This window comes from Neodiprion fabricii, chromosome 6, assembly GCF_021155785.1.
Source record: "Neodiprion fabricii isolate iyNeoFabr1 chromosome 6, iyNeoFabr1.1, whole genome shotgun sequence".
Lineage (NCBI taxonomy): Eukaryota > Metazoa > Arthropoda > Insecta > Hymenoptera > Diprionidae > Neodiprion > Neodiprion fabricii.
The window spans coordinates 865542-881140 of record NC_060244.1 but is presented as its reverse complement, the minus strand read 5'-3'; the positions used below and the strand labels follow the sequence as shown (position 1 = coordinate 881140).

Sequence of the window (15599 nt, the reverse complement as noted above, 5' to 3'; positions counted from 1 at the left end):
AGACTCGAAATTTCAGTCCTATTTTCGGAATTCCCGGACTTTTTCCTGCTGTAAGAAATTCCCTGAGTTTTCTAGGCTTTCACTGAGCTTATGAACCATGCCCCAACTACAATTAAATAACAAAATACTGACGGAAAAAGGTGTATTTCTTAAGAACAAATTGCAAAAGCCAAAAGTATGAATTTGTGAAAAAAAACTGGATTTAAGATCTTTTAAATCACGAGGGTCGAGAAGCGATGCGGAAATTAGTTCAAGTGCTGTATCATCGTTAGAGTTGAATAACGCTGATCGAAGTGCAATGAAATTTTTTTCGTTACTTTCCACCGTTGAAAACCACACGGCATGAAAGGTCTTTGGACAAATTAGAACCATCAGTCTGCGACGGGTCGACCGAAATCGGGACAGAATTAACATCAAGGCTCTTTTGCACTAAGTGAACCAAGTCAGCCGGAACACTGTTACAGAGAGTAACCATATACCGTTCTGATACCCCGCATCACGTCCCGCGTGTATCGTTGAAACGGCACAATTATATTTAAACTCCTTTTATTCGTACACAATTTTTCAGCAACTTTCGAACGGTGTTGTGTCCGCGTCGTTTTGAGGAATCGTGCGATTCCGCTGAACGCTGAAAATTTTCAGCGATATCTCAGGATACAACCGTAGCTTTCCTCATTTTCTATAACGTGAGAACCAGACTACAAAGTAAAACTGCACATTCAGTAAGAACAATTTGCGTATGGAAATAATTCACTTTTTATCCTTCGTGAAACGACTGGCCAAATTTTAAGAACTACCGATTAATACATACCCACTTATAATACGTTACGTACAACATTATACACGAACGATTCAAAGGTTGATCTGTTATTGACTGTGTACAATGATAATAACGACAGCTAAAGGGTTTAGCACTGTGTATAATTCACCTGCAATTGTACCTGCCGAAAACGACGCATATATAACAATGTCTGCTTATATAGCTGTGCAGGTGTACATTTCTTCTTCTTTTTTCTTCTGAGCAAAACTTTGAATTTTGCCCAGTGTTGAGAAATTGCATTTATGTAATGATGCGTACAAGTTTCGCATGTTCGTTTAATTTACACGTTCCGCATGAATAGTTCCTTTTCTTTTATGCAAATTCTTCAGATTCACAGGCAGAAGATATTTGCATACAAAAGAATAGAGCAGGACTTGGGCCGTAATTAACGGAGAATTTTGTGGTAATTCGTGGATGTACGAGCCAGACTTAGATCTGTAAACGAGTCTGCACGCCGAACTAAAATCGGTGTACAATCAGTGTCCTACCATACGATCTGCGTTATAACGTATGAGAATTGTTAAATTCCAATTTTCCGTTAACCACATGCAGGCGTATATACGCAGGTCCGTGTGCGAATACGCAACGAAACTTGTTCGCTATTACACGTCTGACGAAATGTAGGCCAAGAGCCGAGGATGAGGCATGGCGAAAGAATTTTGACAACCGACCATCGTCGTCATCATTACCTAGTATGACCTTTCATCGCAAAGCGGTGGCACGCGATTGTCCGTGATGTGGGTACGCGAAGAAAAGTGCCTCTTATCTGTGCCTCGCGATCTCTGTGATTCGTACCAAGCGTTACGCGATCAAAATAACCGAAGAAATATGCAGAGAGTGCAAAAACCCGGCCTTCGACAATCATTGGCTCGAAATTTTGTACCACCTCGCGGTGCAACGGCCATGTCAAAATTGTCGAATGATATTTATTACGACCCGGGTACGCGAACAATCAATAAAGCCCAGGTTCCCCGTTGGCGTTTTCCTGTTTGCACCGTTTGCACCGCGTTGTAACGCGGTAGAATCGCAATTTCGGCGAATTGGTTCCGGATTACCCAGAGCTATATTTCCTCTTTTTTTTTTCTTTTTTTTTTTTTTTTTACGGACAAAATCTCTCTGCTACTTATCCAGACCAATGCGAAAGCTATCGATCACTCGGAAATGTTGTTTCCAGGTAACTTCTTCCGTGGTTGCTTCCTCGTAAATGTTGCACGTCATTTTGCGTGAGTGAACCAACGGCTATACGATAATACGACGAGTAACTCACGGTACGTACAAAGTACAAATTTCTGTCGCGTTTCATGGTTTCTCATTTAATCGAAGGACACGGTTGGTCATTATTGCCGTGATCGTCAGGCATCGCATACAACGTAATTGTCTTTCATTCCTCTTCTTCCTCAATTTTTACCCCGCAATATGCGAAATTTTATCATTTCAAAGTATATAGCTTGCACGTTATACCGCACTCGTTCGAAACGGACGAATGATCGTTGTACCTATTTTTTATCGCAGGTTAAACGTAATTTTGATTCGCCAAAAACGTGCGACGATTGCAAGTGTAAACGGAATCGTTACACAGTCACAGCCTTGCGACGTTTATGGAACGCTACTTAGACTCGGACTACCTGTAATTCGTTTCAAGGCTAGCAGTGGGAAAACCAAGGCAACGCGATTCTTTACGTAACAAGCTGAAGATTAAGCGATCCGTATTAACGAGTTAAAGTTATCCCGTCGGTTCGATTTATTGCACGCCACAGATATTTTATTACTCTTTCAATTATTCAATAACTTACTTGTTCGAAAAGCATATAACATATATACACATATATATACATAAATATATCAGATGACTGAAATTAAATACGGTGTAATAATTATTTATATCAACGTCGAGGAATTGGGAGGGTGATTTTGAAGGAACAAGACGTGGGCGACGATCGTAAAACACAAAGTAGTAATAATAATGATAACAACAATAATAATAAAGGACACGGACGTCGAAACTTTGTTCAAATTAAATTTTTATTAAACACGGTTTTCTGTAACATCGAGGACAAATTTTAACATAAATATTATCATTGATCAATCATCACTTTTCAGCACTCAACAATTATGAATTTCCGGTACTAGTAAATAACACTGGAAGAATTTCCCTGCATGCGGGGGCGGCGAAGGGCTGTTTCATGGTACAATAAGATTGTTGTTTTTCTGTAATATTACTTCGTATTCGTGTGTTCTTGTTGTTGTTCGCTTATTAATTTTCTTTTTTTCTTTTTTTTTTTTTTATTTCATTTTCTTTGCAACTTCGAAAATCTCCATTGCATACATGCTCTGTACCTCTTTATAATTGCCTCTGCCAGTGCTCGTTACGACACAGTAATTTAACTATTCCCCGCGCGCCCGTTCTCTCTCACCCTCTCTCTCACTCTCACTCTTCCGCTTCAAAACTGTTGTCATTTCATTCCTTTCGTTCGAATTCGAATACAGCCCTGCTCTCTTTTCCCCGCAGTGAACAATACAGAGTCAAGTATCCCCCTAATTCGGCCTGTGAGCCATTATAGAATATAACAACAGGCAAGCTTTCATTATATCTATAATTACATTTTTAGTTCTAACGTTATTTCTATACAGATTTTCGGGACACCTAAAGATAGTTGACAAGAATCGTTGATTTCGCGAGGAGGTTGCTTCACATATTGATTGTTTTTTTTTTTTTTTTTTTTTTTTTTTAAGGGTGAGTGAGCGAGCGAACGGATTCATCGGTGGATTTACACAGTTTTCGATTTTCGTTTGGTACGATACATCCTAATTTTAGGAGTCGGGGTGGTGGTTTTGCGCCAGACAATATCGCAGGGCGTATTTGTGTGATTATTTTTCAGGCAATAAAAGCAACAACGGTCTTACACGTTTACTCATAGTTTGATTTTTCCCGAAAATTTTGACACCTGCAATCATTTCACGTCGAATGTATGTCAATTATGGGTGAAAAACAAACCCTATGGACAGAGAAAAAAAAAAAAAAAAAAAAAAAAATTGCAAAAAGGTAATAATTTATATGTATCAATTCACAAAAAACAGCTACTTCTAGACTTGTTAATGCGAAATACTGTGGACAGTAAAATAGCTAATTAATCAATTCTCGTATACGTTCGATCGCGTCGATCGATCATATTTTTCCGCCCTTGTTGCGGGCGTAATCACGAATAACAAACTGCCCAGCCCTCGAGCAGACCGTAGAATAATTTGATTAAAATTATTACACGCGATTTACATATTCAACAAATATCATCCGGAGATAGATAGGGAGTTCGTTTTTAATAAAATCAAGCTACGTCATAATAACGCCTAATAAATCTAGCCGACATCGATCGTCAGCTCCCAAACGATCGACACGGCGGATCTTTCGGCGATTTCAATACAACATAACATAAGCTCTTGAGCGATTATCGGTTATTGTTATCGATAAAAGATCGTTGTGTCAATTAGACCCTCGTCCCTCTCCTTCATTAATTAACCCCGAGGACTTTGTACGCAATGCGATGGCGGAATTTTTTCCTCCAAACCCTGACGCGCACCCCGCAGCAAGTTGACGGTGTCCCATTTTTTATTCTCAGTGAAGTTTGTTGAATGTTCACAGGACAACCGTCAGTGACACGCTAAAAACGGGGGGCTCCCTCGCGATAGGATTTAAACAAATTAAATAAAATGCAAAACGACGCGATCGAACGCGTGATTGCGTATAATGCACGCGTTATGTGTGTGTGTGTGTTTTTTTTCTTTGTCGTTTCGAAACAAAACTTATATCATGGAATGTACAAATTGTATTATTTATTTTACTTAGTTTTCTTCTACTACTTCTTCTCCTTCTCCTTCTCCTTCTTCTTCTTCTTCTTCTTCTTCTTTTTCACCTTCTTCATCATCGTCGTAATCCTTTTCCTTTCTTTCTTTTTTTGTTCAACTATTTCATTACGTGCTCCGTTCTACATTTCGTTTGGTACCATATATTGTACATACATATAGATAGCATCAGCTGGTCAATGTCATGTTCGTTTTTTTTTCTCGATTTCAGTAATTTCAGTAATATTCCATGTTTCATTGGAAAGAAACATTGGGGGGGGGGGGAGATGTAATTAATACGATGAAGGGAAAAAAATTGTCGCTGGCCTAAGGCGATAAATATTTTTCTCCACCCCTAATGTAATTCCACCTCCTGCCCCGCGAACGAACAACTTAAACTGCAGATGTTACTACAGACCGATATCTATAAATATGCACGTATCGACGTCATCTCGGTGTAATACTATCGCGTACTTGATGATTTTCTTTTCTGGATCTTATTTTTTTCCAATGCTTTTTCCATTTAAATATATATATATATGTATTTTCTTTTTTGTTTTTGGTATAAGATTGTAAATTTATGCAGTAGTCGAATCCAGCAAAGACTTGACATTGACATTTTTTTTCCGCGAGCAAGAAAGATAAAGGAAAACAGAGCAACGAATGAGTCATTTTTTATTTTATTTCTCCTCTTTCTCTCTCTACCGTAGAGCGGATTTTGGCTAAAAACGATTCGTATACCGTTTGGTTCTATACCTTAAAGCGAAATGAAAAAGAAAGGAAAAAAAAAAAAAGAAAACGAAAAGTTGTAACAAAGACAAACTCGATGCTGACGTTTCGTTTGCCCTTCTGAGAAATATAATAATTGTGCTTAATATATGTGTATATAGTCATAATTATACATATGTATATCGTACTAATACAATCATTTTCTTTTTTATTCCTATTCTCTTTCTTTTTCCGCCCTCTTCATATACAACACACAACGATTTAAAAACCAATGAAGTTATTAATTTTAACTAGCTGATGTCTTCTTCTTTTCTTTTCAAACTATAATATATAGTTCTATAGACACTATGTGTACCATATGTGTATGCGTGTACGTTATGTTATGTAATTTATGCACGTGTATGTATGTATGTATAATTATATATGTACTCGCTAAAATGATATCTCGCATATTATATGTACGTGTGTTTCTTTTCAGCTATACAAATGATAAATAATATAGAGAAAGGTGCGCGCAAGAGGAACTTTCGGGCTTTCCTTTGGAATAACAAGCGACTTCTTTCTCCCTTCTCAACGTCTTCCATTACCTTTTTAATCCCTCCTCCGAACCCTTTCCCTTCGCCCCTTCACCGCCAGTTGTACACACCGATTAAACGTGGATTATATACGCTGCCGATGTTAATTATAATATTCTATACATGCACTATCATACACACATAATGTATTTATTTTTTGTGTGTTCCTGTGTATTCGCGTCTCGCGATTTCATTAAACGTGCACAGATTTTAATATCCCTCTGCGTGATATCGACAATTTACCTATACATATGTGTTGCAGCTGGGGTGGGAGGATTGAGATGATGAAAAGAGAAAAATAAAAATAAAATCTAACAAATTGCATCAAAATGTCAGCTGGTATTACTGAGGGACGAAATTGGCTGAATGTATTAAAAAAAGAGAAAAAAAAAAAGGAAAAAAAGTAGGCCGTTTCGTCGCGGACAGAACTGAAGAGAAAATTCGCATATCGTTCGTAAGTTTGATCGAATTTCATTTTTTATTTCCTGATTTAATTTCAACACGTTTATCTCTGATCTTTCGTATATAGGTATATGACGACGACAGTGCGGTTATACTACGTTGTATATTATTATTTTAGCACATGGCAGTAGCAGCCCTATGTTACTGTACCCATAGTAGTATCGTAATGGCTAATATAATTTGCTGTTCGTTTTTTTGAATATTATTTATCGATCTTTGTCTAAACAATTTTTCTTCCTCTTTTTTTCTTTTCCTTCCTCTTGTAGCGGTGACACATCGGCGACGAAGGTGACGATTTGTAACGATGACGAAAATGACGGATGATAACGATTTACATGATATGACGCGACGACAACCGTATATTATTTATTACAGACAGTTTTTGTCGCCGGTTTTTCTTTTTCCTTGTCGGAAATATTCCTCCCCCTGGGTATCAATACATATACAACATATACATATATATATATATATGTTTGTGTGTGTATATTTATTTATATTGTACAGAAAACTGACTTTGCAGGTGTGCGACGAGTGTTCTTCATTTATTTGATCATTTCTGTTTCATCTTCTTATATTATCTCCCTACTCTTCTCCATCCCCCCATTCTTTCCACATATCAAAGCGTCAAAGAAAAAAAAAAAAAAAACCAGAGTAATTCAGGTTTTCATTTATAGCTTTCCCTTAAGATCGTTAGCTACTTCATGCAAGGATTGTACATATGGGTAGGCACATGATGCGGTGATGGGAGTAAGAGAGAGAAAGAGAGAAAACGATCTACTACCCTTGCATCGCGCGATCGAATTTTCGCGAATTTATTGATTAATAAATGAAATTTTTGTTTTCCAATTTATGCGGATAATAGAGATGTCGTTATTAGTGTGATTACTATGCGAAGTGAAGAGAAGTGTTGCTCGCTTGTCTGCGTCTGTTACATATATATATATATACATATATATATACACATACATATATATGTATATTTTTTTTATTCTCGTTGTTGTAGTAGTTGTTGTTGTTGTTGTTGTTGTTCTTCTCGTTCTTGTTGATGGTATTTATATGTAATTTTATATCTAGGGGGGAGATGAATATTCCCGCGTGAATCAGTCCCGGTATTATTACCGCTTCACACCTTGGTGTAGAGGAAGATGGCGACGATCAAACCGTAGAGACCCAATACTTCGGCGAAAATAAGGATCAAGATCATACCGACGAAAAGACGCGGTTGTTGAGCGGTACCTCTCACACCTGCGTCACCCACTATGCCGATTGCGAAACCTGCGGCCAGACCCGAAAATCCTACCGCGAGACCAGCTCCGAGGTGAAGGAATCCCCTGAAAACATAAAGCCAACGTCACTGCAACTGTTACACACCATCCTTTGGATCGCATTTTTTCGTAAATTTCTCACGTCATCGATAACGAGAGAATACGAATATTGAATGCGGTGAGGTGTGTGTGTGTCTGTAATTTTCTCGCAAACTGTTGAAAAAAAAAAAAAAAATCGCGCACGCGTAATTAAGATGAGAATTTTTCCAGTTCCCGATTCAATTATTTTCGTAATTTAACCCCGACAATTTTGTTGATTCATACGCCTTTCTAATCTGCGTTATGGATTTACCCAGTTTGTACAATTTTATCCAAACGACGCATCGCAACGAGGGAGCAATGCGGCTGCATATCCCGTGACAGACACGCGAGTAGGTATGTACGTAGTAAAAATGTCGAAACTGTGAACCGGGTCTATATCCGTCCGGTGTGTTGCGTCCGGACCAGCCGATCTAACTATAGTTTAGACTTTCAGAGTCTAGACTCTAGCCAGCGTGCACCGCGGATACTCTAGACAACGGTGATCGGTGTACCGTTGGTGAAAATTCTTCCCCTCCGGCGTTTGCCAAGTGGTCCATTCGTACTTCGCGTGCAGCAGTCTACAGCTTCAGGCCGTCCGGTACGATTCAAGAACCGAAAGCGAGTAGCGCTGCGGGCCTTCGCACAAATACACGCGGGGAGGAAAAAAAAAAAACAGCCAGTTTCAATATTAATTCTCTGGGAGTGTAAGTTGTCTCTGGAAACAACTCAATTTCAGACGTACATAAAAAAAAGAGAGAAAATAACGAATGACCCGATTTCAAGGTAGTAAATAAAATAAAGAAAAAAAAAAAAATGGTATAAATTGCAGGCGTTGTAGTTTGATAGCATTGCAGAAACTGTACTCCGTGCGAAATAGCTGAACACATAGGACGAGAATATTCATCATGAACAGACATTAGCTATAAATAGTGCCGGCATCTTAAAACGATTTGCCAGAGACGTGGATGTGATCTATTTTTGATAATATCGGTGTAAGGGTTAATTTCGTCGCGAAATCGTAGGCGGGAAGACGCGACGCGACGCGTCGTTGGCCTCGAGATCTCTAACCTTGGTATCGTGAAAAGAATCGATAAATCGGTGAGCTGACAATAAACGAAAAAATGGAGAAGAGAAAAAAAAACGAGATCGAAGTTAGTAACGTTATCGTAACGAAACATTGGGACGTAAAAAAGAACGACCGTTTTCTTATTTTTGCAATGACTTTGAAGGAATGAAGGTTTCGAAACATGAGTATATTTTGATTAATTACGGTTTACCGAATTTAAAACAATTCCAAAATCACGAAGTAACGGTTTCTTCGCAGCTTGGATCGTTACGATTACGTTACTAACTTCAACGTGATGATTAAAAGAAAAAAAAAAAAAAAATCTGAAAGAGAAAGAACCGTTGTCAGAGCAAAATTATTCGGACATAACTTGCGTCGTGCCTTGAATACGTCTGCAGCAAGCGATTATTACACATACATCTATACGCAATTATACAGATTGCAAAATTGTCCCTGTGTCGATTATGCGCATTGAATAATGATCTCGCGACGATACGAATTTTCAGTCGCTCAGTGTCCGCCCACTTATAACACAGCTCTCGAATCGCGAGTAAAAGTTTATGCCTAAGCGTGATACGTACTTGTACGCGAAAGCAATACGAATGGCCTTTGCATTTGATTTGCCGAACGGGGGAGAAGGTCTTTGTTCGTTTGAATGGCGCGGAAGGAGAACGACGAGGACACGTCACTGCTTGACTGTCGATGCGTCGCAGACCGCGGATTGAAAATCGCGACACCAAACGACTCGGCGCTGATGATGCTGCAAAGCACCGTATGCCGGGTCAGCTTATTTTATTCCCGACGAATAACCGCGAGGATACGACACTTACGCTCAAACTACGACTGCAATAAGGGCTGCACGTGCCTCCTCGTAGACCCCGAGAGAAATAATTTCATTGTCGCGAATGACGTCGAGATGCGACAGCAATTTGGTGCCAAAAAATAGGGCGGGAAATCCCGGAGAGAAAAAGAGAGAAAGGGGGCAAAAATTGGCAGCCGTGGAACCGCAGCGCAATCGTGAATCGGATCTTCTCTAGAGAGAACTTGAGGCACGCACGTTCGGTTAGATTGTCGCAGGTCGGTTATATATCCCGTTGTCGGTCAAATTTGAGCCCAGAAAGTCGCGGTGAAGAAAAATATCCGGATATCGTGCCGCTTTGGGATTCGATTTGTCATCAGGCGAGCCTGAAATGATCGGATGAGAAGCGGTCGGCTGCAGGTTCGAAACGGATTCGATTCCTTCGATTCAGTCCCGCGTCAGAGCGATTCGAGAGCGGAACCGAGGCGGATCGTTTCATCGTTTCAGCTGTGAAACAGTGTCAGTACGTTAAGTATGTACGGGTCGGCTTTCGGGTGTGTCAGATGCCGAGTTGAAGTGCATTCTGAAGCGTGGCGAAGAGACCTGCGTGATTCGATCAGCTGAGGCGATCCGTGCAAGGTATAAAATTGGGAATATACGCGTATGTATGGGACGCAATTCATGTATTGGTTTACAACTTTGAATACTGCAGTGTTCGAAGCGTGTTTCAACACGGGCTAGTTATTAATTCGCGTGTCGTTGTGACGTTGTGCGCGTCAAAATTTCTCGCTGCGCGGTTATTTTAGAAACAATTAATTATCGCGGTGGAAATAAAGGCGGGCGCCACGGAGAAATGAATCAGCCGTTTTATTGGTTTTGTTTTAATTTTAATTTTTTTCTCGTTTCGTCCGCTCAATTTATTACACACATCCGATCGTGCAGGTCAGGCACGCCGCCATGTGCTCAGCCTCGTAGCTTTTAAAACCTTCTTGAAATGCCCTCACCCTAGGTCGACGAACGCGGCGACTGCAACGGCTGATTAAACGAGAAAACCTTAATAATAATAATTATGAATAATGTAGTGATTGCCGAAAATAAGAGGTGTTGCAGATCGGTTCAGTAGTTGACAAAATTACGTACACGTGAGGAAATCTGCGCATCTTACAATTAGATGCGATTCGGTAATAAACATGCATGGTTAATAATATCCACAAGGAAAAGTGATTAAAAAAATCACTGCAAACGCGCGACTTTTTTTTGGCGCAATATTTCTGTCCCAACGGCGGTACCTCGGTGAGACAAATGTGTGAAAATCTGTAAGGCTATCGAATGTAAAAGTCGTGGGTTAAAAGTGTGTCATCGCGATTGATCGATCGAATGATATACTCACTTGTAAAGGGTGTAATTGTTCGTCGGCGAGTCGACCGACCCCGCGATAAGAATCGCCACCACCAGACCATAAATGGCTATAATACCCGCCATGACGACGGGAATGATGGACTTCATGATCAGCTCAGGCCTCATGACGGACATGGCTGCGATACCGGTTCCGGACTTTGCGGTTCCATAGGCCGCTCCGAGGGCTGCGAAAAACAACAATCATAAGTATATAAGATTTCAGAGATTTATTCGAAGGCGAACGTGACGGAAACCAGAGAACCAATCGTAAAACTGAATGTTGGTTGCGACGAGGGATTATAAATGGTCCGCGAGGATGGATCAGGGATCGTATCTCGAGGAATCGACAACGACTTTATTTTCATTCGCGGTGTCTTTGGTGTACAATAGCGCAGGTTGTTGAAAGTGTACGATTTAAATTGTTTTGTTAGCAATAAACGAAAAACCGCGCCACCGCGCACACCGTGGCCGTAAAACAACACAACGTCTCGGAACGAGGCGGCGGTACGTTGATCTTGATTACGTGCCAACAGTTTTACAATGCGTGTAGATATATCTCTTTACCCAAACAACATTGCTGCCGATGCACATGTCGCCAATTTCATTCTTCAACGCCGGATTTCGTGCCGACGTGAAATACGCGCTTCTCGTCTTCTTTACCATTCTATTTTCCTTTCTTCTCTCTCTCTCTCTCTCTCTCGTCTGTTCGGCTTGTTGTTAATTATTCCCGACACTTGATATCGTTTGACCGAATCATCGTCACTGTGAGTAGACTTAATTTATCTAAGAAATTAAAACATGCCATCATGCTTTGAAATTCCGACTAATTCACTATAAGTATACTCGAATCTCTTACTGCAGAATTTGTGTATCTGAAAATTCGCCCTGAAATTGCAATCACGACTGAATTGGTATCAGCAGCGAAGCAGCGGGATCTGCACGTCGAGATATGATACGGTAGAAGCGCAATGAGTTCCAACGCTTTACTCGCAATCAATAAAATTCTGTGGGCGGCCGAGTCATCGCGCATCATCATTCTGCATCGTTTACAATTATATTACCATAGGAATTGCTCTCGGATACGTGACGGAACGTCGATAAGAACATACGTATTTGTTCTATACAGCGAACGTGTGATGAAGTGTATAATTTTTTTCCTGCTGCGATGCCGGTCTGCTTTTTTTCTTTGCGAGGATGAAATTGGTAACGCCGCAGTAACGCCGCAGTAACGACGCATGTTTAGGAAGAATCGTTACTTTGCAAATTCACGATTGTCCGAAATTTAGTAAACTATTACAAACAAAACATACTCATACATTTCGAAAAGTCAAATCCTTGAACGTCGCGCAGAAATTGCACCATAATCATTTTTTCCCCTGACGTTTCGTTTCATTAGCGTTATTAACTTCAGCCTCGTTTTTCTTTTACCTATATTCAGAACTGCGGCCTATCCTCATTGTATTTATCGTATCCGTCTCAAAGAGTTGAATTTGAGCAATTTTTTTTAAACATGCTCAAAGCTGACTAATAACATACTCAAGTGATTGTCGATAGTCTTTTGCGAATAATACTGGAGATAAGAATAGCACAGATATAATAGACCGAGTACACCGAGTATGAAGTATTAATTCACTCTTTCAGTGTATGTATAGAAAATTGTAGGAGCGTGATGCGGTAACACTTTCATGCAAATTCGTTTTTAATTATTGTTGCGGCAACATTTGAATTTGAATTTGCGAAGTTGAACTTCGGCAGCATCTCTCTTTCGAAATAAAAAAAAAAAAAAAAAAAAAAAACGTTCCGGCAGAAGTCGGACGGCAGGATCATCTCATGTTTTGCCCATGGAGATCAATTTCGTGGAATTGTACAACGTGAGCAGCTGTAGTGATGAGGCTGTTGCGGACTACCAGTACGTTCACATATATCCGTAACCTTCATCGCTGGCGCGAGACTAATTCAGCGTTTCGTCTACACAACGCGTTGATGGAAATTACGTAACGAAGTTACGCCCCTTTGCTATCAATGGAGGAAAAAAAGAACAACACGAAACAGGAATACGATATAGAACCACGCTGTAACAAAGCTGATTTACAGAAATAAATGCGCGACGAGAATTTTCTTGCAGAATCGTCAGATAATTGCCCTCGTACCTCGTCACGTGGCGTGAAATTTCAACGACTGTTCATACCGAGAGCAGTATTCGATTTTCAATCAATTTAAACATTCGCGTGGATATAATTCTGCTAATGCTGGCGCTGCTAAGGCATATCATAGAAAGAGCCGATAGACCGTCGCGATTACGAAGGTAGTAACGTTACGCGTGTTTAGGAAAAATCGTTACTTCGCACCTTTAGGAATGTCTGAAATTTAGTAAACTATGACGAAGAAAAAATACTCTCACATCGAGAAACCGACTCCCTGAAAGTTGTTCTATAAAATTGCTCCGTAACGATTTTTTCCCTGATGTTTCGTCGCGTTAAACTTCAGCCTCATAGATCGTCGGGATGATGCAGAGTGAGTCTGGGGCGGGGCAGGCGGAATTCGACGACGGTAACTCGATAATCTTTCGACGGGAATTCGGGTGGAAAGACTGGAAAGAAGAGAAGAGAAGAGCAGAGCCCGCGAAGGGGTGACGTATATTCGAAAAGAATTGAAGCCGATCCTTGAGTTGGCCGGATTTGAGGAGGCTGTCGAGGAATTTCCCATTGCAAAAAGGATTCAGCCGACTCGCATAATGCGTCGAGTGGTTTGCCACCGAGGGAGCGGTGGTCACATGACCGACTCGTGTTGCTCGAGTCACATGACAATCATGTAAGTCCCGGCCTCGTGAGCCAGGGGGGCGTGGCACGGTCCCGCGATCATTTTCGATCCTTCTTCTCCGCTCTTTGCCGATCTCGATTCTTCTTTTTCACCCTGTTTACGGGAGAAAGATACGTGATTTGGGGAAACGGGGCTCGGCCAATTTGGCCAGGAACCAAAAACTTCCCAGACTCCTCGTTTTTTTTCGAGGCCTGCTCTGATGATCTTTCTTTTCATCCCAGGTCGCGTCGTCGTTCAGCCGGCTCGCGGATTTTGCGATCGAAACCGACCATCTCGTCTCGCGCGCCTGACTGACGACGACGAGAGAAAGAGAGGAGAAGAGAGGAGAGAAAGAGCGAATTCTGGCGCAAGGGACGAGAACGAGAGAGTAAGATTCGTATTGATTTCTAGATAGAGTCGACCTGACGCCTACGACGAAGAACGGCGGGCGGAACGCGGCTGCTTTTCGCGCAACAAATCCTCCCGTCGAACCTCTGGTTTCGGCTTTTTTTCCCTCCCGAGAACGGACGGGAAAAGGTAAAGGAGATGATTGCAAAGGTTTTCCTTCTTTCTACTCTGCGTTCCAGGTTGCGTCGAGGTATAATTTCTTGGAAGGATAGGTAACTGTTTTGACGAGTTTGTCATATATATATATATATATATATATTTTTTTCCTTTAACTACAATCCGAACAAAAGAGCGGGAGAGAGGAGACGGAGAGCGGAGTACAAGTGTTTCGATAGTATCATTACGAAACGAGTTCAGGGTATACATATAATCTCAATCGTCTGAGAAAATGGCGTTCCAAAATTGTATCCATACTTCATCGCGAACATCGTGCGATACGTCATCGATCGCTTGTACATCATTGTGAAAAACTTGGTTCGTTATCCGTCTCCGGGCACGTTATTTTCCATTTATTACAGCTATGATTAAATGACGAATTTGGCAAAAGGTTGGAGGAATTGCCGAATGAGCGTAGCGATGAGAATCGACGCCCCCGGGGGCAGTTGCATTGCGCGTGGTTATTAAAATAGTTGTATCGTAGGCCTCCTGGGAAACAGCCGAAGCGTTTTAACTCACCGGAAAAGACGATCGCCGAGGCGGCGCCCATTACTCCAAAGAATGGCCCGTAGATGGGATTTGTTTCTCCGATTTCGACAGTACTCATCTTGGCGAGTTTAGTTGTTAGAGTATTTACAGGTTATATCAAAAAACACCAGGGGTTAAGTGAAGAGGAACAATCTTCACACACTCACTTCACTAAACTAGTACTGGACACTGTCAAATATGGCCTACACAGTGAAAAGGGTCATGTGACGACGAGAGGAGCGAGAGGTGAGCTGTTAGCTTGCCCGTGCGGGATTGTCTATCGCGATGCTATTGGCTCCCAACTGCCGTGAACCTCGGGGAAAGCGAATGGGGATTCACGTCTTATCCTTTATAGCTGACGTCAGTCGCTGGCCTAGGTCCGCTGACTGGGCAAAACGTTTTAAAAACCCTTCGAGCGCTTCGATAGATATCGAAGCGCTCAACGCCGCGCGGTCTCGTGACTCGCATTTCGTCCTTTGGCGCCTTTGCGCGGTTCCGCGTTTATTCGGATTATCAAAAATCAACGCCTCGACGATTGCCAAAGAATAAATTCATCCTTTCGTTTCACTCGCGTCGATATCTGACTAACGAATTGATATTTATTCCTATTAGCCGACGCCCGATTTTAAACACATGACCGATCACGTGAACGCAGCCATCCTTTCGAGTCTGCTTT

General features: G+C 41.2%; 1 protein-coding gene across 2 annotated transcripts; it reads right to left on the bottom strand.

Annotated features, from left to right (window-relative positions):
* Window positions 1-2824: 2824 nt before the first annotated feature.
* Window positions 2825-15252, bottom strand: LOC124184634 (V-type proton ATPase 16 kDa proteolipid subunit). 2 transcript variants are annotated; one of them, XR_006871229.1, is made up of 4 exons: window positions 14915-15252; window positions 11025-11217; window positions 4729-7754; window positions 2825-4689 (listed from the first exon to the last, which is right to left on the bottom strand). XR_006871229.1 is itself a non-coding variant. In XM_046574581.1 (3 exons), the coding sequence occupies exons 1-3, from the start codon at window positions 15000-15002 to the stop codon at window positions 7547-7549; spliced, it is 489 nt and encodes a 162-aa protein (XP_046430537.1). In that variant the 5' UTR covers window positions 15003-15252; the 3' UTR covers window positions 2825-7546. The 2 variants fall into 2 exon arrangements, 1 of the variants encoding a protein (XP_046430537.1); XM_046574581.1 differs by having other exon boundaries at window positions 2825-7754.
* Between the last annotated feature and the right edge of the window lie 347 nt (window positions 15253-15599).

Excerpts from the sequence above, each read along its gene's own strand:
- LOC124184634 (XM_046574581.1), bottom strand. The coding sequence starts at position 15,002 with ATGAGTACTGTCGAAATCGGAGAAACAAATCCCATCTACGGGCCATTC. Across the intron at positions 11,218-14,914 it reads CTCGGCGATCGTCTTTTCCG|CCCTCGGAGCGGCCTATGGA; the intron begins GTGAGTTAAAAC and ends TGTTTTTCGCAG. Across the intron at positions 7,755-11,024 it reads AACAATTACACCCTTTACAA|GGGATTCCTTCACCTCGGAG; the intron begins GTGAGTATATCA and ends TTATGTTTTCAG.